Here is a 27,333-nt window from a genome sequence, read left to right as displayed (position 1 = left end):
CATTTACTTCAGAGGATGTGAGGAAACATGTACATATGCATTGGTGCCAAAATATGTGTGTGGGCGGGTTCTCCCCTTTGTAAGGGCCATTGGGTTCTCTTGTGAAAGCATGGGGTGGAAGAGGTAAGCCTGTCCAAAAAGGTTCCTTGAAGCATAACCCTCAGTAGCTCAGATGGCTTTAGAGGAAAGCTGTACTGGGTAACAAGCACAGGATTCTCTCCTCTCTGTGGCCTTGGGCAAGTCATGGAACCTTTTGGTTTTATCTCCTATAAAATGGAAACAACCTTACTAAGTTATTGAAAGATACGTGAAAGATCTGAGCAGCAGTGCTTAGAGAAATAATGCTGCGGATGCTAAGCAGCGGGGTTCCCACCCGTCGGGTACCCCCTTCCTGTCGCTGGGGAGCGGCCACCCAGAAAACCTAAGGCGAGGCAGCTGGTCTCCGTGGCAACTGCTCTCTCACACCGCGTCCCGCCCCACCCCCACCTCTCCCCCAACCCCGCCCCACCCCCAACCCTGGCCGCTAGGACCGGAAGCAGCTTCCAGCTGGTCGCTTCCCAGGCTTTTTCCGGGTAACGCAAGTCGTCGGTCCTGGCACGGAGGTGCGAGCCCAAGCCTCTTGCGCCACTAGGCCGCGGAAAGAAGCGTCCGTCCTGTGGCGGGTGGAAGTGGGTGGCCGCGGACAGCAGGTAGGCCTTGCAGTAGCTACCCCACTCCTTTGCCTCTGCGCCTGCGAGCACCCCCTCTTCAGACCGTCCCCTACACCCGCTGCCCAGGGCTTCCCCGCGGGCCCCACTTAGGCGGCTCACTCCCTAGCCCCTCAGCGCGCGTCCGCACACCCCCGACCCCGCGCACCCGCGTGGGGCCTGCCCCCTCAGGTGACCCCACTCCGGTCCCCTGGCCCGGCGCGCGCTCTCTGCCCTTGCCGCTCACCTTCCTCATCGCCACGTGCGTCTTGCAGTCTCACAGAGTTTGGTCCCCTCGGGAGAGGGGCGCTGCGTGGGGTGGGGTGGCGGGGGCCAGGTGAGAGAGGTGGCTGGGGGCGTCGCACGCCGACCTTCCCCGAGCCGGCCCGCTAAAAGAGGGATTTTGAACGGGGCGCCAGACCTCTCTGGAAAGACTCAGGATTCGGGACTCTGAGCGAAGCCTCCCCTGCAGGGACCCGGTTTATTACAGGCCCTCTTGTGGCGTTGGGGGTTTGGTGACCCTGTTTCTTGTGCTGGTCTGAGAGCCATTGCTAGAGACGGCATGGATTCGGCTCCTGCTGCAACGTGCGTTCCCGCGGCACTCTCCTGCAAAGTCCAGAGGCAGCTTTAGCTTAGTTTCCCTTGAGGTCATACCCGACACCCTTCCCGCGTTCAAGTCTCGCCCCCAGACTCTGTTCTGGCCCGTGATCACCGGCGTCTGCTGCTCTCTTTATGCTTTTGGGAGCCCTACCCCTTGACCAGGCAGCACCGCGTGGATAAGGGTGGACGACCTAGATTCAGACCCCAGCCCTGACGCTTTGCCCAAGGTCATGATGCCTGAGGTTGATTTGGCAGGTTTCTCATCTGCAACACAGGGATGAAAATAACCTATTTGTACAGGGCTTTTGTGATAATTTATATTTATTAAATTTCCTGTTATTTGCAGTGTAACACATCACTGTATAAAGCTGTATAATTAATTTGGTAACATTGTTGCCTTTTCTCTGCTAATAAGTTTTATGAAGCCACAGGCTTTGTTCAGGTCACCTCTGCGTCTTCATTGTCTAGACTAGCGCTTGGTTCTTAAGTGGGGAATTAAAAGGTAGGCTGCATAAAGAGGCCGTATAAGGGCACATGTAAGATTTTTTAATTAGTCACCAGTTACTAGTAGTACATATAATAAAATGGTACCTAGAAAAGTGTCTCCCACCTTCTTCCTGCTAACAAGCCCTCATTAATTATGATAATTGCTGGTGGCATTATGAATTAATAGTCTTTTCTGAAATTTATTTGGTAACACTTAGCAAGACATTTGTCACTCTTCTTTGACCCTAATAAGCCAAATACTCCAGACACCCTTGAAAAAGATAATTTTAAAGGATAAAAATAGTACATTCCTGAAAATGTGCTTCCCAGCATTATTTATAAAAGTAAAATTAGAAACAACTGAAATATTTTATAATAGATAAATAGTATATATAGATGTTATGGATGCGAAGTAGAAGTGCATATGAAAAAAATGGGATAATCTAAGATGGATATGTGATTACTTTCTCCTTTGAATGGTTCCTTTAATGTCCAAACAATATTGTTTTAAAAAACAGTAAATGTTGGAGGAAATTGACACAAAAGTACTCTCTCATAAGACTATTTTTCAGCACTCTTTGCAGTAGGCTAGAAAAAAATTACCAGCTTTTTGAGCCTGTCGCAGAGTGATAACTTTTCTCAGGCTTCCCTGTTTCTATTCTCCTATGCAATCCTAGATGATCTCTTATTGTGATATTTAGTCAGCTTCATGGGAATGATTTTCAGAATAAATTGGGTATTACTCAAGCATATGAATTACTGGGTCTTAGCTGATTCTTTTAAAGAAGGAAGTATTTGAAAACATGGTTTAAGATTGAGAGCAGTACTTTCTGTGCAGTCTTAAGTATCTTAGCTGTATTGTTCAAGAAACATTTGTCTTTATCTTATTTACACTTGTTTCTTTAATCATCTGTAAGGAGTGGCCATAAGGAGAACTTTACCACCTTGAAGATTAAAGTGTAGTGGTTCTGATCTATTCTCGGTCCAAATGTCTGCAAAACTGAGAGCATCAACACTCCTTCCACAAAATTCTAAGGAGCCTGATAGCTTCCTGGTAGTGAAGGTGGACGGTGATGATGAGCAGGCCTGTGATCTAGACTATAGCCCAGAGACCTTCCGTCAGCGGTTCAGGCAGTTTGGCTACCAGGAGTCCTCTGGGCCCCGAGAGGCTCTGACCCGGCTCCGGGAGCTTTGCCATCAGTGGCTGAGGCCAGAGATGCACACCAAGCAAAAGATTCTGGAGCTGCTGGTGCTGGAGCAGTTCCTGACCATCTTACCAGAGGAACTGCAGGCCTGGGTGCGAGATCACCGACCAGAGAATGGAGAGGAAGCCGTGTCTGTGCTAGAGGAGCTGGAGAAAGAGCTTGATGAGCCAACTGAGCAGGTAAATAAGGCATCTGTGGAGATGAGTCAGGATCTCTGGGCATCACGGGGGTTAGAGCTCTCAAATTGTACTTCCACTCATCACAGCTCCATATGTGGTATGGTGAGTGTGCTCCTGGCTGTGCCAGAAAGTAGAATGTGGCTCTGCTTTTTTCCTCTCTTTTCCTATGTTCCAGGATATTTTCTACATACTTTCTTCTCTGTTATTTTATCCCAGAGCCCCAACCTGATTGCCTTCTTCAGCCTCAGTTAATGCCTAGTTGTTTCCAGGTCTTTTTTGGACAAAATGAGGACTCGCTTGCTGAGAAACTAGTGCCTTGTGAAATCAGTCAGCATCAGATACCACGTAGTCGGCACAAGCCTGCAAAGCAGCAGCAGCAGTCGGCATCATGGGAGCTTCACTCCTTCAAACGGAACGGTGAGGGGCAGAACAGACTCTTCATTAGACCTTCATTAGAATTTTCCTTGACCTTCATTAGAATTTTCAAACCTTTTTTTAAGCAGCATGACCCTTTCTCAAATGAAATTTTATATGGAGTTCCAGTATACAAAACAGATGAAAATATAGCTAGTCTAACTGATACAGGAGAAAACAGTGTCAGTCCACAGGGCTCTAACTTTGCCCTGTTCCCACCTCCTTTACCTTCAGGCAGCCTGGGAGGCCCATCTGAGAGACCCACAGGTCACAGTCTAAGGACCACTGGTTACATCATTATTTCTGTATAACTTCTAGCTCAGTTACTGGTGGGATCTAGTCTCAATCACCATGTTGCTGCTAAGATGATTTTGCTCTCTTATGGTGCTTTGAAATTGTTTCTCTATTCCCTCACATCCTAAATTGGCCTTTTTTTTGGTATCACTTTTTACATAAATGCTCTAAAATGGCTGGCATAGCAGTCTGTTCTTCCATTGCAGATACCAAAAGAAATAAGTACTATGGAAAAAAGCAAAGCAGAATAAGGGGGATAGATGAGGTGAGGACAGGGTCTTATTAAATAGAGTGGTAGAGAAGACCTTTCTGATGAAGTAACATTTAAGCAAGGACCCTCCTTCTAGCTTATCATGCTGGATAAAATGGGAGCCAGAGATGCTGAGGGAAACTCCAGGTGGGAGGATCTCCTCCTCTTCGCCAGCTACTTTTATATTCCAGGGGTGGTTGATCAGCTAAATTGGGTTAGGGTTTTTCTAAGGGAATTTTGATAAACTACAGGAAAAGCAAAAAACAAAAATTTAGAGAGAGAGATCTAGAAAATATTTTTTACTCTTAGTTGACAAGTTACTGCTCCCAAGAGGCTTGTGCTGGGCACTTAACACCTCTAGTCTACTAACTGTCTTGGTTTAACTAGGAGAAAATTGAAAGTCTTTTCACACTCCATCAGGACAGAGAAACAAACTATCCCAGCCCCAGGGGCTTTGTGTGGTGGTGACTACAGAATGGTCATCCTCAAAGACATGTCTTGGACTCCCAATGTTAGCAAGAACCACATCCTACTTGTGAATGTATTCAGAGGCCTTTCCTAAAATTTTCTAAAGATGCACTGAAATTTGACACTGAAAGCAGAACACCCAGGATCTTGCAATACAAGGCAGACAGAACCAGAATCTGACTTAGAACCATTTCTTAAGGCTGCTACATGATTTCTGTGGTACCAGGTCATGTCTTATCAAAGCTTCTGCAGAAGACTTTGGTCTCTATACTATCAAGGGCTAACTGTGGCCGGGATTTTTTATGGTAGTGATTAGGCACTGAAGTCACTGTCGAGTTTAAGCTATGAAAAATTAATTTGGGACTGAAACCTTACCATTAGTAAAATGTTTTCTCTGTAACCAGGAATATGCCATTTCACTAGTACTAGAAAATAATGTAAGGAGTAGAGGTTTTTGCAGATGGGTACTCTGTACTATCCTTGATTTTTTGAGGTATCAATTATCCTAAGCTAGTCCATAATTTCTTTTTCTGACTTGTATTTCTGTATTCCTTTTTGACACATTGGTTTCTTCATCTCCTTCCTTCGCTTAATTATTGACTCATTTATCAGTATTAAAGTTTTGTTTATTGGTACTCTGTACTAAATTTTGCTTTCCACTAACACATGTGATTCCTTTTCTTTAGTTGCTCCTTTGCTTCTCCAATAATTTATCATCTTTTAGACCTTTTCTTTTCTTCCAGACTTTCCTCAGTCTCTGATATATATTTTTAGCTCTATTTACCATTCTACTTTTTGAATACAGCTTTTCATCTTTATTATTGACTGCCCCTTCAGTTATAAACCTTTTTATTTGGCCTTATGACTTCAGTGTTTTCTGACTTACATCTCCATCCTCCACATTATGATGCAATCTTACAGATGTACTAGCTAATAAATAGTCCGCATATATTTCATTTGGATCATCCTATTTGCCTTTTTTCTTTCTGAACAAAGAACTGGTAATATGCTTTTCTGTGTATTATTTCAGATAAAGACACCAGAACTATAAAAGTGAAATCAGCTTCAAGGCAAAAGACTTCTCCAGGCAAAGAACCACATTATGATGTTTCTAACACCCTTCATATGAATGCTTCCCAGAGATTCACATACAGGAGAACCTGTGGACAAAATGGTAGGTTTGAAAGAAGACAGGAAAACCCTTCTCGAAAGAAACAACACAAGTGTAATGAATGTGGCAGAACCTTTAGTCAAAGCTCAGCCCTTATCCTACATCAGAGAGTCCATAGTGGAGAGAAACCTTATGCATGTGATGTCTGTGCAAAGTCTTTCACCCGAAGCACAAACCTGATTCAGCATCAAAGAATCCACACTGGAGAAAAACCCTACAAGTGTCATGAATGTGGGAAAGCCTTTAGTCAGAACTCAAATCTTTTCAGACATAGGAAAAGTCACACTCAAGAAAAAGTCCATTCAAAATTATAAGGGTATCGATGCATTTGCTCAGAGCTTTTTCAACAGGGAGGAAGACACAAGGCACAAACACTCCATTAGTATAAATCAGTGGTTTCAGTAGGCACCAGTTTCCTTTCAAAGGTCAAAAAAGCCACAGGAGAGAATGTAAAATATCTTCTGTCAGCATTGTTTGCTTTTCTGCTTATAAAAACAGTGTCAATTCAGATGTTTGAGATCCTAAACTTTAATTCAGATTTCTATTCCTAAAGCAGTCTTGAAAAGACATGCCCAGACATGTTCTACTATTTCTGTTAACAGAAATAATGAGCTAGTTTATTCCTTTTTAGACAAGTACATTTTCCCTGTTGAGAATGTGTGAGTTAGTATAAGAAAGGATATTCTCCATTTCATAACTTGAGCATTAGAGTTCTCAAACCAAAGATTAAAAGAGTTTAACTTTCCATTTGTTTTTTTCTTACCTGATTCAAAATAGAGTAGGATTGAGGAGACCCCAAAGAATATGTGCCTCAATACCTAGGCTGAAAGGTCCAGGATCGTGTTAGGAGGCAGTGAGTGAAGGGGCTTAATCTCTTGCAAAAACTCACAAGAATCTACATACTGTATAAGAAAAAAATAATCTCCTTTACAATGTAATTTGAAAATAGCTCAGTGAAAATTAATACGGCTGGACGTGGAGTGGCACAGACATAAGGAATGTTCTGATAATAAATAGGGCTATCTGTGGGTTCCCATACAAAGTTGATGGTCATCTTGACATAAAAAAGAGAGATGAAGACTGTCCAAACAAAACTGATGGAGCATGCATATTGGCAAGTGTGGCATGTAGTGGAGAAGTATATTACAGCTTACCTGGAAAAGGACAACTATCTGACCTAAATCAGCTGTAAACATGTTTCAGATATCATAAAGCAACCTTTACAGGGTCTTAATGCAGTCTTAGTAAGATGAGTTTCTAGACAAGCTGTTAGTATGTAAGACCCTGAATATGTGTGTGTGTGTATATATATATATATATATATATATATATTTTTGGTATCATTAATGTACAATAACATGAGCACCATTATGGTTACTAGACTCCCCGTATTATCAAGACCCTACCATATACCCCATTACAGTCACTGTCTATCAGCGTAGTAAGATGCTATAGAATCACTACTTGTCTTCTCTGTGTTATAGTGCCTTCCTGTGTCCCCTCCCTGCACATTATGTGTGCTAATATTAATGCCCCTTTTTCCTTCTTATCCCTCCCTTGCCACCCATCCTCCCCAGTATCTTTCCCTTTGGTAACTGTTAGTCCATTTTGGGTTCTGTGAGTCTCCTTCTGTTTTGTTCCTTCAGATTTTGCTTTGTTCTTATACTCCATAGATGAGTGAAATCATTTGATACTTGTCTTTCTCTGCCTGGCTTATTTCACTGAGCATAATACCCTCTAGCTCCATCCATGTTGTTGCAAATGGTGGGATTTGTTTTCTTATGGCTGAATAATATTCCATTGTGTATATGTACCACATCTTCTTTATCCATTCATCTGATGAACACTTAAGTTGCTTCCATTTCTTGGCTATTGTAAATAGTGCTGCAATAAACATAAGGGTGCATATGTCTTTTTCAAACTGGGCTTCTGCATTCTTAGGGTAAATTCCTAGGAGTGGAATTCCTGGGTCAAATGGCATTTCTATTTTTAGTTTTTTGAGGAACCTCCATACTTCTTTCCACAATGGTTGAACTAGTTTACATCCCACCAGCAGTGTAGGAGGGTTCCCCTTTCTCAACATCCTAACCAACATTTGTTGTTGTTTGTCTTTTGGATGTTGGCCATCCTAACTGACATGAGGTGATATCTCATTGTGGTTTTAATTTGCATTTCTCTGATGATTACCAATGTGGAGCATCTTTTCATGTGCCTGTTGGCCATCTGAATTTCTTCTTTGGAGAAGTGTCTGTTCAGCTCCTCTGCCCATTTTTTAATTGGCTTATTTACTTTTTGTTTGTTGAGGTGCAGAGATCTTTATATAATTTGGATGTCAACTTTTTATCGGATCTGTCATTTATGAACATATTCTTCCACACTGTAAAATGTCTTTTTGTTCTACTGATGGTGTCGTTTGCTGTACAGAAGCTTTTTAGCTTGATATAGTCCCACATGTTCATTTTTGCTTTTGTTTCCCTTGCCCAGGAAGATATGTTCATGAAGAAGTTGCTCATGTTTATGTCCAAGAGATTTTTGCCTATGTTTTTTTCTAAGAGTTTTATAGTTTCATGACTTACATTCAGGTCTTTGATCCATTTTGAGTTTACTTTTGTGTTTGGGGTTAGACAATAATCCATTTTCATTCTCTTATATGTAGCTGTCCAGTTTTGCCAACACCAGCTGTTGAAGAGGCTATCATTTCCCCCATTATATATCCATGGCTCCTTTATTGTATATTAATTGACCATATATGGTTGAGTTTATATCTGGGCTCTTTAGTCTGTTCCATTGGTCTGTGGATCTATTCTTGTGCCAGTACCAAATTGATTCCTGTGGCTTTGTAGTAGAGCTTGAAGTCAGGGAGCATAATTCCCCCTGCTTTATTCTTCCTTTTCAGGATTGCTTTGGCTATTCGGGGTCTTTTGTGGTTCCATATGAATTTTAGAACTATTTGCTCTAGTTCGTTGAAGAATGCTGTTGGTATTTTGATAGGGATTGCATTGAATCTGTATATTGTTTTAGGCAGGATGGCCATTTTGACAATATTAATTCTTCCTATCCATGAGCATGGAATGTGTTTCCATTTATTGGTATCTTCTTTAATTTCTCTCATGTCTTGTAGTTTTCAGAGTATAGGTCTTTCACTTCATTGGTTAGGTTTATTCCTAGGTATTTTATTCTTTCTGATGCAGTTGTGAATGGAATTGTTTTCCTGATTTCTCTTTCTGTTAGTTTATCTTTAGTGTGTAGGAATGCAAGAGATTTCTGTGTATTAATTTTGTATCCTGCAACTTTGCTGAATTCAGATATTAGATCTAGTAGTTTTGGAGTGGATTCTTTAGGGCATATCATGTCATCTGCAAACAGACATTTTGACTTCTTCCTTGCCAATCTGGATGCCTTTTATTTCTTTGTGTTGTCTGATTGCAATGGCTACGACCTCCATAACCATGTTGAATAAAAGTGGGAAGAGTGGGCCTCCTTGTCTTGTTCCCGATCTTAAAGGAAAGGCTTTCAGCTTCTTGCTGTTAAGTGTAATGCTGGCTGTGGGTTTGTCATATATGGCCTTTATTATGTTGAGGTACTTGCCTTCAATACCCATTTTGTTGAGAGTTTTTTTTATCATGGATGGATGTTGAATTTTGTCAAATGCTTTTTCAGCATCTCTGGAGATGATCATGTGGCTTTGGTCCTCCTATTTGTTGATGTGGTGGATGATGTTGATGGATTTTCGAATGTTGTACCATCCTTGCATCCCTGGAATAAATCCTACTTGATCATGATAGATGATCTTTTTGATGTATTTTTGAATTCGGTTTGCTAATATTTTGTTGAGTATTTTTTAATATGTTCATCAGGGATATTGGTCTATAATTTTCTTTTTTTGTGGTGTCTTTGCCTGGTTTTGGTGTTAGAGTGATTTTGGCCTTATACAATGAGTTTGGGAGTATTTCCTCCTCTTCTATGTTTTGGAAAACTTTAAGGAGGATGGGTATTAGGTCTTCACTAAATGTTTGATAAAATTCAGCAGTGAAACTATCCCGTACAGGAGTTTTCTTTTTAGATAGTTTTTGATTACCAATTTAATTTACTTGCTGGTAATTGGTCTATTCAGATATTCTGTTTCTTCCTGGGTCAGCCTTGGAAGGTTGTATTTTTCTAGAAAGTTGTCCGTTTCTTCTAGGTTATCCAGTTTGTTAGCATATAATTTTTCAGTGTTCTCTAATAATTCTTTGTATTTCTGTGGTGTCCAGAGTGATTTTTCTCATTTCTGATTCTGTTTATGTATGTAGACTCTCTTTTTTTCTTGATAAGTCTGGCTAGGGGTTTATCTATTTTGTTTATTTTCTTGAAGAACCAGCTCCTGCTTCATTGATTCTTTCCATTGTTTTATTTTTCTTGGTTTTATTTATTTCTGCTCTAATCTTTATTATGTCCCTCCTTCTACTGAGTTTGAGCCTCATTTGTTCTTCCTTTTCTATTTTCATTAAGTGTGAGTTTAGACTGTTCATTTGGGATTTTTCTTTCCTGAGGTAGGCCTGAATTGCAATATACTTCCCTCTTAGCACAGCCTTCACTGCGTCCCACAGATTTTGTGGTGTTGAATTATTGTTGTCATTTGTCTCCATGTATTGCTTGATCTCTGTTTTTATTTGGTCATTGATCCATTGATTATTTAGGAACATCTTATTAAGCCTCCATGTGTTTGTGGGCTTTTTCATTTTCTTTGTGTAATTTATTTCTAGTTTCATACCTTTGTGATCTGAGAAGCTCGTTGGTACAATTTCAATCTTTTTGAATTTACTGAGGTTCTTTTTGTGGCCTAGTATATGATGTATTCTTGAAAATGTTCCATGTACACTTGAGAAAAATGTGTATTCTGCTGCTTTTGGATGGAGTGTTCTGTAGATGTCCGTTAGGTCCATCTGTTCTAATACATTGTTCAGTGCCTCTGTCTCTACTTGTATTCTGTCTGGTTGATCTGTCCTTTGGAGTGAGTAGTGTGTTGAAGTCTGCTAAAATGAATGCATTGCATTCTATTTCCCCCTTTAATTCTGTTAGTATTTGTTTCACATATGTAGGTGATCCTGTGTTGGGTGCATAGATATTTATAATAGTTATATCCTCTTGTTGGACTGACCCCTTTATCATTATGTAATGTCCTTCTTTGTCTCTTGTTACTTTCTTTGTTTTGAAGTCTGTTTTGTCTGATACAAGTACTGCAACTCCTGCTTTTTTTCTCACTATTAGTTGCATGAAATATCTTTTCCATCCCTTTACTTTCATTTTTTTGTATGTGGGTTTGAAGTAAGTCTCTTGTAGGCAGCATATAGATGAGTCTTGTTTTTTTTTATCCATTCAGTGACTTTTGATTGGTGCATTCAGACCATTTACATTTATGGTGATTATCAATAAGAATGCACTTATTGCCATTGCAAGCTTTAGATTCGTGGTTACCAAAGGTTTAATGGTAATTCCCTTACTATCTAAAAGTCTAATTTAACTCATTTCGTCTGCTATTACAAATACAACCTAAAGGTTCTTTTTGTTTTTTCCTCCTTTTTCTTCCTCCTCCATTCTTTATATGTTAGGTATCATATTCTGTCCTCTTTGTCTACCCTTTGATTGACTTTGGGGGTAGTTGATTTGATTTTGCATCTGCTTAGTAATTAATTGTTCTACTTTAGTTTAATTTTCCGTGGTGGCAGCTATTTAGCCTTAGGAACACTTCCACCTATAGCAGTCACTCATAAATGCACTGTAGAGACCGTTTGTGGGAGATAAATTCTCTCAGCTTTTGCTTATCTGAAAATTGTTTAATCCCTCCTTCAAATTTAAATGATAACCTTGCCGGGTAGAGTATTCTTGGTTTGAGGCCCTTCTTTTGCATTAAATTGCATTAAATATATCATGCCACTCCCTTCTGGCCTGTAAGTTTTGTTGAGAAATCTGATGATAGCCTTATGGGTTTTCCTTTGTATGTGATCTTTTTTCTCTCTCTAGCTGCTTTTAAAAGACTGTCTTTATCCTTGATCTTTGCCATTTTAATTATTATATGTCTTGATGTTGTTTTCCTTGGGTCCCTTGTGTTGGGAGATCTGTGTACCTCCATGGCTTGAGAGACTATATCCTTCCCCAGTTGGAGAATTTTTGAGCAATTACCTCCTCAGTGACATTTTCTATCCCTATCACTTTTTCTCTCTCTTCTTCTTCTGGTACCCCTATAATGCAAATATTGTTCTGTTTGGATTGGTCACACAGTTCTCTCAATATTCTTTCATTCTTAGAGATTCTTTTTTCTCTCTGTGCCTCAGCTTCTTTGTATTCCTCTTGTCTAATTTCTGTACCATTCACCGTCTCTTCTACTACATCTAATCTACTTTTAAATCCCTCCATTGTATGTTTCATTTCAGTTATGGAATTTCTTAATGATTGAATCTCTGACTTAAATTCGTTCCTCAGTTGTTGAATATTTTTCTGTACCTCCATGAGCATGTTTGTGATTTTTATTTTGAACACTTTCAGGAAGATCGGTGATTCCATTTTCATTTGGCCCTTTTTCTGGTGTTTGTGAGATTTTGGTCTGGACCAGGTTCCTTTGACATTTCTCATTTCGATGTGGTGCCCTCTTTGCCCAGAAGCTCTAGTCTCTAGAGCTGCTCAGCCCCTAGAGTGAGGTTGGAGACATAGGGGAGTGGCGCTGGTGCCTGGGGGGAGGAAAGAGCTGTTTCCTGATTCCCATCTGCAGTGCCTGTCTCCTGTATCAGAGCCAGTGGGCCAAGCACACAGGTGTAAGCCTCTGTGGTTTGCATCTCTAGCTGTTGTAGGTGGGGCCTCCCTCTGACTGGCCTGACGCCAGCGCACTAACTGCTGGTTTGTGACCAGATGCCCGGCAGACTGGGAGGAAGGCCCAGCAGGCTGTGTGTCACAGTGGGGGGCCTTGGAGCTGAATAGCCAACCAGGGGAATGGAGTGCCTGAAGCTCAAAGTTCCCAACCTGCTGGGCAGAGCATGCCCAGACAACCCTGTCCACCTATCCCTTCTCCCACACAGCAAGCTCCTTGCAAACCCCTGCCCTTCAGCAGCCCTCTCCCTGCTAGAAAGCCTCTCAGACCTCCTGCCTTTCCTTTGTCCCAGAGTGGCCAGATGTGGATCCCCGTCCTCCACAAATGGCCAGAATCTCAGTGTCAAACACTCTGCCTGTGCCAGCTCCCCAACCCCACCAACCTCCAGAGCACCACCCAATGTAGGTTTGTGCTCTAAAGCAGACCTCCAGGGCTGGGTGTTCAGCAGTTCTAGGCTTCCACCTGCTCCCCACTCTATATCTCTTCCTCCTGCCAGTGAGCTGAGGTTGGGGAAGGGCTTGGGTCCCTCTGAATCAAGGCTTTGGTACGTTACCCTGTTTCGTGAGGTCTGTAAGCAGTCTGGTGCAGCCTTCTTTCCTGTTGCTGTTTTAGGGTTAGTTGTTTTAACTATATTTTTTGTACTATATGTGGTTTGGGGAGGAATTCTCTGTCTCACTTCTCATGCCGCCATCTTGAATCTCAAAACCCTGGATTTTGATGCTCTTGAACAAATGAGGAATCACCAATGGTCAGTTTAAAGAATCCACTGAGTTTTAACCATGTTTAAGTAAGTCAGATTCTCTGTTTAAAAATAAAATGACTGATATGTTATTAAAATTCTGACATACAACATAATGCTCCCTTTTCCAGGGATTCTTGATAATACTCTATTATAAGAATACATGTGTTTTCCATAGTGTAGTGCCACAGTTAGCCATTATGGAGACAAACATCAGAAATGAAAGCCCAAAGAAGAAGTAAAGAGGGGGCTCAAAGTGAACTTCTTTGATTGGATTCCTCACAATGTGTAAACAATTATCAGAAAATCCAACCATATATAATGCTTAGAGTAACTCCAGAAACAAATGCGATTTGTGCACTCTGCTTGGTTATTATATTGATAAATACAAGCCTAGTGGTGGGAGAGGTGAATGTAAGTTTTAATAATAGATTTTTTTATGGTGATTTTACTTTGTAACTGTAGTGAATAGGGATACACATTAGATTTTGTATATTTCAGTTACTTAAAATGTAAGAGTCTTTTTATTTGGGTTCATTCTTTTCGTAAAAAGAGGAACAAGCCATCTATTAAAGAAGCAAATGCCTCAGAAATGTGTGTATTGTGAATCATGCTTAATTATGGAAAGAGTTTCTTTGGTACTATGAATAAAAGGACAGAATCTAAATCAAGTATTCTCAGGGAAGTGTCTGTCTTCACTTGGTGTTGCCATAAACTTTTCAAGATTACATTCTCTATTGTGATTATCTGAACTTCTCTGCCAGAAAGTGGTGTGAATTTTATCTAAATGATATCTAAAGACAAACCTTTAAATGGTGTTGCTGTGTACTTTGGGTAATCTAGCATTTACATATGTCTCTTAACAGTAGTAGAAGGTGCTAGTTTATCTAAATGAAGAGTTAATATGACTTGGGATAACCTTGATAAAAATTAGCATGATATTAGCACCCCCATTAGGTTGATAAATTTCCACAGATAGTAAATACTCCCAAATGAAATTGGTATTTTTTTATGAATCTCATTTCATCTGGGCGTTCAATTGTATCTATAATTTCATTTATAATCTTGTGTTCTCTCTTTACTTCTCTCCCATTCTCTTCAGACTAGATTAGATGTTCAGCATTGTCCTTAAGCCTTCCTGTGTGAGGAATGATTCCAAACCTTTGGTGGCTTAAGCACATAAGGCTGCAACCAGAAATCTGGCGGGCAAGTTGCTGCTGGCTGTCAGTCAGCCGCTGGACAATGAGTGCTCTGGGTGTGGTCTCTGCCCTTCTTTTGGCCTTTCCCTCATGCTTATATTCCCAGATATGTAAGAGAGCTGTCCCAGCTCTAGGAATGACAACTGGGGTCAAGTCAGGAAAAAAGAGGAACAGGAGCTTCAGCCATGGCCAACTCCTTTACTAGGAATGTAAAAGGCGTTTAAGAAACCCCAGCAAAATTTTGCTTATGTTACCTTGCTGCAAATGTGTCTGATAAAGCAAGCATTTTCAACCTCTAGAGGGAAGGCAGCAGGGCAAATGGGGATTTGGAACATCACTGGGACAGTGAACAATGTTTGCCAATATTCCCCTTTGGCCACCTTCCTCTCCATGAACAGATGACTGATTTTGCACCTGTGTTACAGAAAAAAAAAGATGAGAACTCTTAAAACCTCCTGCCACCAAATTTGTTCATCTGTATCTCACCCATCATTTCCTCTCCCCCTCCTTTCAGAATGAAAATGGGGTCTCTGGTTCTCACCATTCCCACCTCTGAAGACCTTGGGTTGCACCAATTATTCTCCCTCTCTTCATCCTTGGCCTTCCATGAGGATCCATCTCTTCAACTTTAAATTTGCTGATGGGATCCACCTTCCAATGCTATCTATACTTTTCTAGAATGTCCTTACAAAATTCAAGACGATGACTAATCTCTGAATGAAGGAGAGCAAAGTGACCCTTAACTTCTGTATTTGCATCCATTTCTTTTAACCAGTGATCTTTCTAAAGCAAATTTGATGTCCTTTCTTTGCTTTAACACATAGGCTTTCCATTGCTTTTAACATAAAGTCAGAATTCCTAAACAAGGTTTTTGAGGCTTTTCTGGATCTGACCTCAGCTAACTACTTTAGCTTTATCTCTTGCCATTGCCTCCTTTATACTCTATACTGAAGACATTCCAAACTAAAAGTCCTTATGCCTCTGGGCCTTTGAATGGTCCTTTTGAACTCTTAATTAGCATCTAAACTTTACTGAATGTCTATGTTCATCAGGTTTTAGCTTGGATGCCACGTCCTCCAGGAAGCCTACCCTAACACCCCAAGGTTATGTTGAGACCACTATCATATCCCTCTATTGATTCCATAGCAATCTGTTTTTATCCCTGGTATTTGATTTATCACAGAAAATGAAGTATTTTAAAAATAACAAACTGCAAATATGGCCCCAAGGAATAGGAGGAGGAGAACTGATACTCTGGGAAGAAAGAAGTGATGAGATAGCAAAAGAGAAAAAACCCTCCTGGCACTGGGAATGGTGAGACATGGTATCATACACAAGTGTCCTTTCATTTCTGCACCCAACCTCTGCAGAAATGGTGGTGGTGGGGGGTGGGTTGGAGAGAACTTGAAGGGGGACAGGGCCGAGCCTACTTGCCATTGAGTGCATTGGCAGAACAATTGCTGTCCTGTACTCTAACATTGGGTTATTGTAGATATGGTAATGCAATGTTAGACAAAGGGCCTCTGCCAGCTAATGTGGCTTAGAAGATATTCAGCAGTTCTCCATGCCCAACAGGGGCCTTTGAAAATAGTTGAATGTACCCCCTGTTATTAATTATAAAAATAACTGATTGTACCATTGCACGAAATAACTTTGTGGATCTTTTAGCTAAGAGCTGCAGGATGCAACAGGCCAGAATCAGCTTTGAGTCTCAGCCACACTTTAGAGGAGTGGCCAAGACCAAGGGGTAAGCAAATCACTAAGGAAGGGATACTCGCCTCTGGCATAGCCAAAAAAAACAAAAAACAAAAAACAAGCCAGATCATTTGCTGCAGGTTTGGTGAGCAAGCACCACAGCAGACTAGCTGCAAAGAATAGAGACTAGAGAAGATCAGGAGGACAGCAAGCCAATCTGAAACCCAGTCCACAGCAACACTTCACTTATGATGATGTAAACCCCCTACTAGACATCCAGATGACAGGAAAGGGTAGATGGAGTTGAACTTAAAATGGACTGAATAATCCAATTCTTTCACCCCACCACCCCATGCCCAATGGGGTGGAAATTCAAGAAGCAAAAACATCAGTTATAAAAATAAGTTTCATTTTCCTTTGCATATTTGAGAAGCAATGTGATAATTTTTTATTCCACTAAAGACACTATATTTGCTAGTGTATCTGTAGCATCTTACTACACTGATGGACAGTTACTGCAATGGAGTATGGGGGGGGACTCAATAATACGGGTGAATGTAGTAACCACATTGTTTTTTCATGTGAAACCTTCATAAGAGTATATATCAATAATACCTTAATTTAAAAAAAGACTATATTTGCTTCTGTGTTGATCCCACCATTTTATGTTTCCTGAGAGGATGGGCTGGCTCATTCATTGGTGTTTCTCAAGCATCTGGCACAGTATATGGCCCATAATAGGCACTCAAATACTTACAGAATGAAAATATTTGCAAATCATGTACTTGATAAGGGCTCAATATTCAGAATATATAGAGAACTCCTACAACTGATGAAAACCAAAGCCCAAACAACTCTTTGAAAATGGGCAAGGGCAAGAATAGATATTTCTTCAAAGAAGACACACAAGTGGACAATAAGTACAGGAAAAATGCTCAATAGCACTGAACATTTGGGAACTGCGAATCAAAACTACTGTGGGATACCACCTCATACCTACTGGGATTTCTATGATTAAAAATAACAAGTGTTGGCAAGGATGTGGAGAAATTGGAACCCTTGTTCATTGCTGATGGGAATGTAAAATGGTACTCACTGGAAAATTTTGGTAGTTCCTCAAAAAGCTAAATATAGAATTACCATATGATCCAATAATTCTACTCCTAAGCATATATCCAAAAGAATTGAAAGCAGGGACTCAAAACAATACTTGTACAACTGTGTTCATAGCATTATTCACAATAGCAAAAAGGTGAAAGTGACCCAAGTGGTCATCAATAGATCAGCAAAATGAAGTATATATTTATATACAATGGAATATTATTCAGCCTTAAAAGGCAATGAAATTCTGATACATTCTACAACATGGATGAACCTTGGAAACATTATGCTAAGTAAAATAAGCCAGACACAAAGAGATAAATATTGTATGATTCCACTTTCATGAGGTACCTAGAATAGGCAAATCTATAGAGGCAAAAAGTGGTTACTAGTGTTCAGCAGAGAAAGGAGTAAATTTTTGTTTTATGGGTCTAGAGTTTCTGTTTGGTGTGATGAAAAAGTTATGGAAAGTGGTATTGAGATGGTTGCACATTATAAATATACTTAATGCCACTGAATTGTATACTTCAAAATGGTAAATTTTATGTATATTTTATGATTAAAAACAATCATTGGAGGAAACAAAAAGAAAACTACTTTTATATAGTTCCTGCCCTGAGAAACTTTGTATTCTAGCAAAAAATAAATAAAAAGAAGAAGAAACTATGGAATGAATGTTGTTGAAAAGCAGAGGATCTGGAAGATAAAATCCAGATGAGTGTTTGGTGAAAGGACTAATGTGAGTCGAAATAATATTCTCTTTGCCACTAACACTGAGCACAGGCAAGGATTAGACAATTGCAGCAGTTTTAGAAGATGATTCAAGTGGACTATATAGGCCACAAATCTTGGATGGCTAGCAAATAACATTATAATTAGTTGTAGTATCCATCTTTAAATCAAAGCACTTTTATAAAGAAATTAATTAATTGCTATATTGATTCCTGATCTGAACACAGCTTTTGAGGTCTGATTCCTGAAATGTTACCTATTGGATGTATTTTATTATTTGGGTCTCTTAATCTTGAGTTTGAATTTAGCCCAGATTAACTGCCTTGTTTTCTCTGAAGGATTATTTTTATTTGAAGGCAACAAAGATATTGAGTGGTAGCTTATATAAGGTGTGGAATTCTAGTGTCAGGCTAATGACCAACCAGGTATACATCTGTTGTCTCTTCCTATGAGGATTGGCTGGCTCCAGTTTATTGCAGGAGCTGTCAGGATTCTAGGTAGAATATTTCCATTTGGTAGACATTCCCATGTCAGTGGGGCTGTATCAGAAATGGATTAGTCTGTTAAACTTTGCTTTGATTCATTGACTATACGAAGTCTTGTCAGTTAGGTGGTTTTACAGTTTGACTTCTCAATATTCATTCAACTCAAAATGATTACTCTAAGCTAATCATGGTAACCCTATTCCACCTGCAAGTAATTTTGATTTAGGAATGCGTGTATCACCCAATGAGACATTAGAAGCCTGCTGCATAACTTCTGGGAAAAGTTTGCTTTCTTCTAAAAGGGAGACTGTCTTGCCAATGTGTTTCAGCTCTGGACAAGTTGGATTCAGTGAGACCAAAAAATGACAGTGGAACATTCTTGGGGTGAAAGGGTTTGTACCCAACTTCATTCCCACAGAGGCAGGCCATCCACTCCGAGCAAGTCTGCATGTAGCAAGCCAGTCTATGCCTCTGGGCCTCTCTGCCCCTGCAGCCATCTCAGTCTCTGTCCTCAGCACTGCCACCACTCTAGCCTCTGCTCTCCTGCAGCTGTGCAGCAGCCCAGAGCTCTGGGCAGAGCTCTTTATATAGAGTCAATAGCACTGTATTGCCCACATGTATGTAGTGAGCAAGTGGACCAGGGCCAAGTGAGAATCCTGGCCATAGGAACCTTCACTGTCTCCACAGAGATATACAGAAGGGATAATACCTTTCTGGCTCCACATACGGTTGTGACTGGTTATGATGCAACAGCTGGAAGATGAAGCTGATACATGTGAAGGGAGGAGCTTAGAAAACTACAGAGAAGTAGGGCTGAAGCCCTGATGTACCATTCCTTTAAATAGTTGTATTAGAAGGGAAGAAAGGTTAAAAATCAGTGATCTAATTGTTCACCTTAAGAAGCTAGGGAAAAAACAAAAGACCAATTTAAAACCAAAGCAAGTTGAAGGGGAAAAATGATAAAAATAAGAAAAAAAGCTGTGATTACTGGGAAGAAAGTGAGCACACTCTACCCTGTCTCTCTCCACAGAGAAATTCCCATTTAAGTCTGGATGGAATGCACTGGGCAGCTCCCTGAGAACTCCATAAAATAAATAATAGCAAGAAGACTAAAACTGAAGTTCTACTGAACGAGCATTGAATTCACCTTTTCTTCCCCTTGGTTTCTCCTGGCCTAGACTCAAAGGCAGCCTGTAACTCCAGAAGTGCACACAGAGAGTGAGCAGGAAGAACTCCAAGAAAAGTGCTCTATGTCTGGCCAAACGAGTGGGAAAGAGGCTCCAGAAGGTCAGAGAGAAAGGAGGAAATCCCACATCGTTTTCTTCTTTTAACTTCTCTTCCAGGTGGCAGCACAGTAATGGTAGGGGGACCAGGAAAACACCTTGACTCAGAGGGAGGGGACCCAGCTCTCTGATCAGAAGACTTTGGTCTCAAGAGCATGGTATCAATCTCTGCTGCTTTTATTCCCTCTATGTGCTCTCTCACTGCTTGGACCAGAATGCACATATCGTTGAGAGAAGTAAACAGCAGAGCAGGGAAACTAAAACCTTAGCTTCCTAGGTGGGAGATTAATAAGGGAGGACTCAGGGAGCCATAAAGTACTGGATTTATTGCAGAGGACAGAGATCAAGTGTGATCTGCAAAAGTAGTGTTTGAACTCTACTGCTCAACTCTAAACAGTACATGGACCTGACCTTAAACAGCAGAGCACAGGCATTGAGAACTGAGCTACAGGGTAGACAACCCCCAGGATCCAGAATGGCCACTGGGTGGCATACATGAATGACTGGAAATGTTTGAAAACCGAATTGACTGAAATGTTTGAAAAATGTTTGAGAACTGCAGCCTACACAATACAGATCAGAACTTGTGGCCTTGTCATAATTACGACAACTGCCTACTAAAACAAACAAATCAACCATCTCCTTAGGGTTTAAATGATGCCCAGAATCAGATAACATAATATTCAAAACATACAGGATATAAGCAAAATTACTAGGCATTGGAAGAATCAAAAATATCTCATTTTGCAAGAAAAAAGAAAATCAAATCATGCCATTGCCTAGATGTCAGATATTAGGATAGAAAAACACTTTAAATTGGGTATTATAACTATGCTAAGGAAATAAGGGTAAATGAACAGAAAGATAGGACACATCAGGAAAGAAATCAAAGATATAAAGATAGCCCAAATGAAAATTTTTGAGCTGAAAATACAACAACAACAAAAAAATATCACTGGATGAGCTCAGGGGAAGAATGTAGATGACAGACGAAACAGATACCCCTAAATCAGTAGAAATTATCCAATTTAAACAATACAAATAATAAAAGTTTGGAAAAGAAAAAAGAGCAGACAGAACAAGAAAACTACAATCCAAAATCCTTAATGAACATAGCCACAAAAGTCCTCCACAAAATATTATCAAATTGAACCCAGCAATGCATAAAAAGAAAAAAAACACCTGGACTAAGCTGAGTTTATCCCAGGACTATACGATTGGCTTAGTATCCCAAATGAAAATAATCCACCAGATTAATAGGTTCAAAATGAAAAATCACATGATCATTATCAACTGAGAAAAAGTATTTGACAAAATTCAGCATCCATTTGTGATGAGACTAGAAGGTAACTTCCACAATGATAAAGAGCATCTATTAAAAATCTAGAGTTCAACATATATCTACTAGAATGGCCAAAAACTAGAACACCAATACCACCAAATTCTAGCAGGGATATAGAGCAACAGGAACACTCATTCACTGCTGTTGGAAATGCAAAATGGTACGGACAATTTGGAAGACAGCAAAGTTGCAGGATACAAAATTAATACACAGAAATCTGTTGTATCCTTATACACTAATGATTAACTAGCAGAAAGAGAAATCAGGAAAACTATATTCACAATTGCATCAAAAAGAATAAAATACCCAGGAATAAACCTAACCAATGAAGTGAAAGACCTATACTCTGAAAACTACAAGACACTCATGAGAGAAATTAAAGAAGATACCAATAAATGGAAACACAGTCCATGCTCATGGATAGGAAGAATTAATATTGTCAAAATGGTCATCCTGCCTAGAGCAATCTACAGATTCAATGCAATCCCTATCAAAATACCAACAGCATTCTTCAACCAACTAGAGCAAATAGTTTTAAAATTCACATGGAACCGCAAAAGACCCTGAATAGCCAAAGCAGTCCTCAGAAGGAAGAATAAAGCAGGCTGTCTTATGCTCCCTGACTTCAAGCTCTACTACAAAGCCACAATAATCAAGACAGTTTGGTACTGGCACAAGAACAGACCCATAGACCAATGGAACAGACTAGAGAGCCCTGATATAAACCCAAGCATATATGGTCAATTAATATATGGTAAAGGAACCATGGATATACAATGGGGAAATGACAGCCTCTTCAACAGATGATGTTGGCAAAACTGGACAGCTACATGCAAGAGAACAAAACTAGATTATTGTCTAGCCCCATACACAAAAGTAAACCCAAAATGTATCAAAGACCTGAATGTAAGTCATGAAACCATAAAGCTCTTAGAAGAAAACATAGGCAAAAATCTCTTGAATATAAACATGAGCATCTTTTTCCTGGATGCATCTCCTTGGGCAAGGGAAACAAAATAAAAAATAAATGGGCCTACATCATGCTAAAAAGCTTCTATACAGCAAAGACACTATCAGCAGAACAAAAAGGCATCCTACAGTATGGGAGAATATATTTGTAAATGACATATCTGACAAGGGGTTAACATCCAAAATATATAAAGAACTCACATGCCTCAACACCCAAAAAGCAAATAATCCTATTAAAAAATGGGTGGAGGATATGAATAGACAGTCTCCAAAGAAGAAATTAAGAAGGCAAATAGGCACATGAAAAGATGTTTCACATAGGTAATTATCAGGGAACTGCAAATTAAAACCACAATGAGATATCACCTCATGCCAGTTAGGATGGCCAACATAGAAAAAAATAGGAACAACAAATACTGGCAAGGATACAGAGAAAGGGGAATCCTCCTACACTGCTGGTGGGAATGTAAACTAGTTCAACCATTGTGGAAAAAAGTATGGAGGTTCCTCAAAAAACTAAAAATAGAAATACCATTTGACCCAGGAATTCCATTCCTAGAAATTTACCCTAAGAACACAGCACTCCAGTTTGAAAAAGACATATGCACCCCTATGTTTATTGCAGCACTATTTACAATAGCCAAGAAATGGAAGCAACCTAAGTGTCCATCAGTAGGTGGATGGATAAAGAAGATGTGGTACATATACAACCATAAGTTGGAGTATTATTCAACCATAAGAAGAAAATAAATCCTACCATTTGCAACAACATGGATGGAGCTAGAGGGTATTATGCTTAGTGAAATAAGCCAGGTGGAGAAAGACAAATACCAAACGATTTCACTCATCTGTATAGCACCAAAACAAAGCAAAAACTGAAGGAACAAAACAGCAGGAGGCTCACAGAACCCAAGAATGGACTAACAGTTGCCAAAGGGAAAGGGACTGGTGGGGTTGGGTGGGTGGGAAGGGAGGGATAAGGGGAATAAGGGGCACTATGATTAGCACACATAATGTATCGGGGGCGGGGGGCAAGGGGAAGGCAGTATAGCATAGAGAAGACAAGTAGTGACTCTATAGCATCTTACTATGCTGATGGACCATGACTGTAATCGGGTATGTGCTGGGGACTTGATAATATGGGGAACCTAGTAAGCACAATGTTGCTCATGTAATTGTATATTAATGATACAAAAAAAAAATTTTTTGAAGAAAAGACATGGATAAACCTTCAATGCACATTACTAAGTGAATGAAGCCAATCTGAAAAGACTACATGTTTTATGAGTCCAATTATATGACATTCTGGAAAAGGCAAAACTATGGAGACAACAGTGGTTGCCAGGAGTGAGCAGGAAGAGATGAATAGGCAGAGCATAGGGCAATGAAAATACTCTTAAGATATTATGTTGGATATATGTCATTATACAATTGTTCAAACCCATAGAATATGTAACACCAACGGTGAACCTGAAGGTAAACTATGGACTTTGGGTGATTATGATGTCAATGTAGGTTCATCCTTGGTTGAAAATAAAAGTACTATTCTGGTGAGTGATGTCAATAATGGGGAAGGCTATGGGTTGGGGCATATGGGACATCTCTGTACTGCCTTCTCAATTTTGTTGTAAACCTAAAATTGCTGTAAGAAGAATTGAGTCAAGCAAAACAAAACAAAAACACAGAGATAATGTCATACATAATTCTGAAAGACTGAATTCATTTTCCTCTAATCCTGGGAACAAAGATATCTATTCTTTCCACTCCTACTCAGTAGTGTATAGGAAGTCCTAGCCAGTGCAATAAGTCAAGAAAAAGAAAGCAAGGCAGATTGGACATTAAGAAATTACTTTCCGTATTTGCAGATAACATGATTCTCTGTATAGAAAATTCCACTGATTTTATAAAAGAGCTTCTAATACTAATGAGGGAGTTATAACAGTTAATTTTATGTGTCGATTGGTCTAAGGAATGCCCAGATAACTCTTAAAACATAATTTCTGGGTGTGTCTGTAAGGGCATCTCCAGAAGAGATTACCATTTGAATCAGCAGACTGAGTAAAGAAGTTCACCCTCACCAATATGGGTGGGTATCATGCAGTCCCTTAAGGGCCTGAATAGAACCAAAAGGCAAAGGAAGGGCAAATTTACTCTCTTTGCTTAACTTGAGACATCCATCTTCTGCCTCTTGGACATCAACCATATTGAAGTACATTACTGATTTTCCTGGTTTTCCAGCTTGCAGATAGCAGATTGTCAGTCTTCTCAGCCTTCATAACTACATGAGATGATTCCTATGATAAATCATATCTACTATTTTCTACTGGTTATGTTTCTGGAGAACCCTAATATGTGAGTTTATCAAAATTGTAGGATACAAAGTCAAAACACAAAATATCATTTATAAATACTGGCAATGAACAACTGGATATTTTAAAATTTAATTTTAAGTAGCTCCAAAAAACTGCATAGAAGTAAAATGAACAAAACATGGGCAAGATCTGTACACTGAAATCTACCAAATGCTGATGAATAAAATCAAAGATCAAAATGAATGGAGAGATATAGTATATTCATGGGTTGATATATTCAATATAGCTAATGTACCAATAGTTCATAAATTGACCAACAGATTTAATGTAATTCTGATAAAAATTCCAGTAGGATATTTTTTATATATAGACAACTTACTCTAAATGTTATATGGAATGCTGAAAGAACTAAATAACTAAAATAATTCTGAAAAAGGAAACAGAAGACTCACATTACTAGATTTTTAACAAATATAAAACTACAGTAATCAAGGATGTGGTACTGGCAAAGGGAGAGACATGTAGATCAATATAACAGATTAGAGTTCAGGAATAGACCTACAGGAATATGACCAACTGATTTTTTATATAAAGGCACACAGAAAATTCAATGGAAACAAACTTTTCATCAAATAGAACAATTGGACATCTATATGCAACCTTCCAAAAGTTAACCTGTAATTCACACCTTATACAAAAACTAGTGCAAAATTAATTATATATCTCATATTAAATGTAAAAATATGAGTTTCAGAAGAAAATGAGAGAATTTTCATGTCTTGGAGTTAGGTATTCTTAGCTATGACACCAAAAGTGCTACCCATAGAAGAAAAAAATGGATCAAAATTAAATATTTTTCTTTGTGAAATACACTACTAAGAGAATAAAATACAAGCTACAGACTGGGATGAATATTTGTAAACCACAAATAAGATTTGTATTTAGAATATATAGTGAACTTGAAAATTTAACAGTAAGAAAAAAGATTTTTTAATGAGGCAGGGGAAGGAGGACTTGAACCAGACACTTCACAGAAGACTATTTATGGGTAGCAAATGAAAAGTTCATCATTAACCTTTATGGCAATGCAAATTAAAACCATAATGAGATATAACTCATACATATTAGAATGGCTAAACAAAAATAATAAAAAATAGTACCAAGTACTGGTGAATATGTGGAGTATTTGGAACACTCACACATTGCTGATGGGAATGTGAAATGGTACAACCACTCTGGAAAACACTTGGGTAGTTTCCTATGAAAGTAAACATGCTGTTTTTGTATGTGTGACATAGAATCTCCTTTAACTGTGGATCTTCATTACAGTGTTTCAACATAGCTTTGACATAATTTCTAATTGCACATTTCTACATATTGTTTACCAACATCATTCTCAGAGCAGATTCTCAAGGAAGGGGGGAAAAAGCCATATATTTAATGCTGATTTTCCAGATTCACAGTTTATGTGTCAGTTAATGTTTTTGGCTCAGTGTTGTTTTTTTTTAATTATTCCATGTATTTAAACTAAAACAAACAACAAAAGACGATACGTATATTAGCTCCAGCTGCTATAACCAAATACCATAGACTGAGTAACTTAAATAACAGAAATTTATTTTTTGCAGTTCTGGAGGTTGGGAAAGTCCAAAATCAAGATGCCAGCTGATTCAGTTTTCAGAGTGCTCTCTTTCTGTCTTGCAGTTGGCCACCTTCTCACTGTGTCCTCACATGGTGAAGAGAAAGAGGAAACAAGCTTTCTGTGTCTTCTTTATAAGGGCACTAATACCATCATGAGGGTCCCATCTTCATGCCGGCCCATCTTCAAAAACTATCACATTGAGTGTTATGGCTTCAATATGTGAATTTGGGAGGTGGGCACAAACATTTAGCCCCTAACACTATATGACACTCCAATCCTACTTCTAGACATTTACTCTAGAGATAAAACTTACGTTTGCACAAAAGCCTGTCCATGAGTATTTATAGTAGCTCTCTTCAGAATTACTCAGATTCAGAAACAACTCAAAAGTCCTTCAGTGGTTGAATGGATAAACAAACCATGATACCTAAAGTAAAATACTACTCAGCAATAAAATGAAATGAACTACTGAGGCATGCAAAAACAAATAAATCTGGAAGATGTTATGCTGAATGACAGGTATGTAAGATGATTTTTTTCTTTATTATTCCATTTATATGACATTCTGGAAAAATCAGAACTATTTTGATGGTAACAAATTAGTGGTTGCCATGGGCTAGGGATATAGGAAATTTGTGAGTACTCCTGAGGAAGTTTTATGGAATCGAACTTCTGTGTCATGATTATGGTGGTAGTTTCACAAATCCATACATGGGTTAAAACTCAGAGACCTATATGCCACCAAAAGAGCCAGTTTTACTGCATATTGTTTTTTGTTTTTGTTTTTTTTAAGGAGCAGGTCTCTGTGAAACAGAGAACACAGGATTGAGTAAATAAAAAAGCCAACATTTGATTCTTTGACAAATTAATAAAATTTACAAACTTAAAGCAAAGCTGATAAAGAAAAAGAAACCAGAAATTACCAGTTTCAGGAATGAATGAGGGGACATCATTACTAGTCATATAAACATTCAGTGGATATTAGGGAAATGCAAACAACTTTATGCCAATAAATTTGACCACTTACATGAATTAGATACATTTCTTAAAAGACATAAATGACTTTCCCTTACATCTTATTAGTGACCGGAACTGAATCATATGGCCATTCCTAGCTTCCAGGGATACAAAGTAAGTATCTTGCTGGGAGAAACAGAATGGTCATGGTTGGCTTAGCTCAGTCATGCTTATTACCTGTGGCTGGGTATTGTTGTCCCACCTCCCCAAATCAAAGAAA

At 39.2% G+C, this 27,333-nt stretch overlaps 1 protein-coding gene and 1 long non-coding RNA gene across 4 annotated transcripts in view; one reads left to right on the top strand and one right to left on the bottom strand.

Annotated features, from left to right (window-relative positions):
• Positions 1-2,482, bottom strand: part of LOC118972276 (uncharacterized) — a 55,437-nt gene extending 52,955 nt beyond the window's left edge. For both annotated transcript variants that reach the window (XR_005061155.2, XR_012121192.1), the window contains exon 1: positions 934-2,482. This is a non-coding gene — a long non-coding RNA (uncharacterized lncRNA). The remainder of the gene's footprint in view (positions 1-933) is intronic.
• On the top strand, positions 523-26,421 carry ZNF396 (zinc finger protein 396). 2 transcript variants are annotated; one of them, XM_073212912.1, is made up of 5 exons: positions 523-689; positions 2,690-3,156; positions 3,426-3,573; positions 5,613-5,756; positions 26,159-26,421. In XM_073212912.1, exons 2-5 carry the CDS (start codon positions 2,761-2,763, stop codon positions 26,317-26,319), a joined length of 849 nt encoding a protein of 282 aa, XP_073069013.1. In that variant the 5' UTR covers positions 523-689; positions 2,690-2,760; the 3' UTR covers positions 26,320-26,421. The 2 variants fall into 2 exon arrangements, with proteins under 2 accessions (XP_073069013.1, XP_036873403.1); XM_037017508.2 differs by lacking the exon at positions 26,159-26,421 and having other exon boundaries at positions 524-689; positions 5,613-23,082.
• The last annotated feature ends 912 nt before the right edge of the window (positions 26,422-27,333 follow it).

This window comes from Manis javanica, chromosome 9 (genome assembly GCF_040802235.1).
Source record: "Manis javanica isolate MJ-LG chromosome 9, MJ_LKY, whole genome shotgun sequence".
NCBI classification, from domain to species: Eukaryota; Metazoa; Chordata; class Mammalia; order Pholidota; family Manidae; genus Manis; species Manis javanica.
The sequence above is the reverse complement of the archived record's forward strand: the minus strand, read 5'-3'. Positions and strand labels throughout refer to the sequence as shown.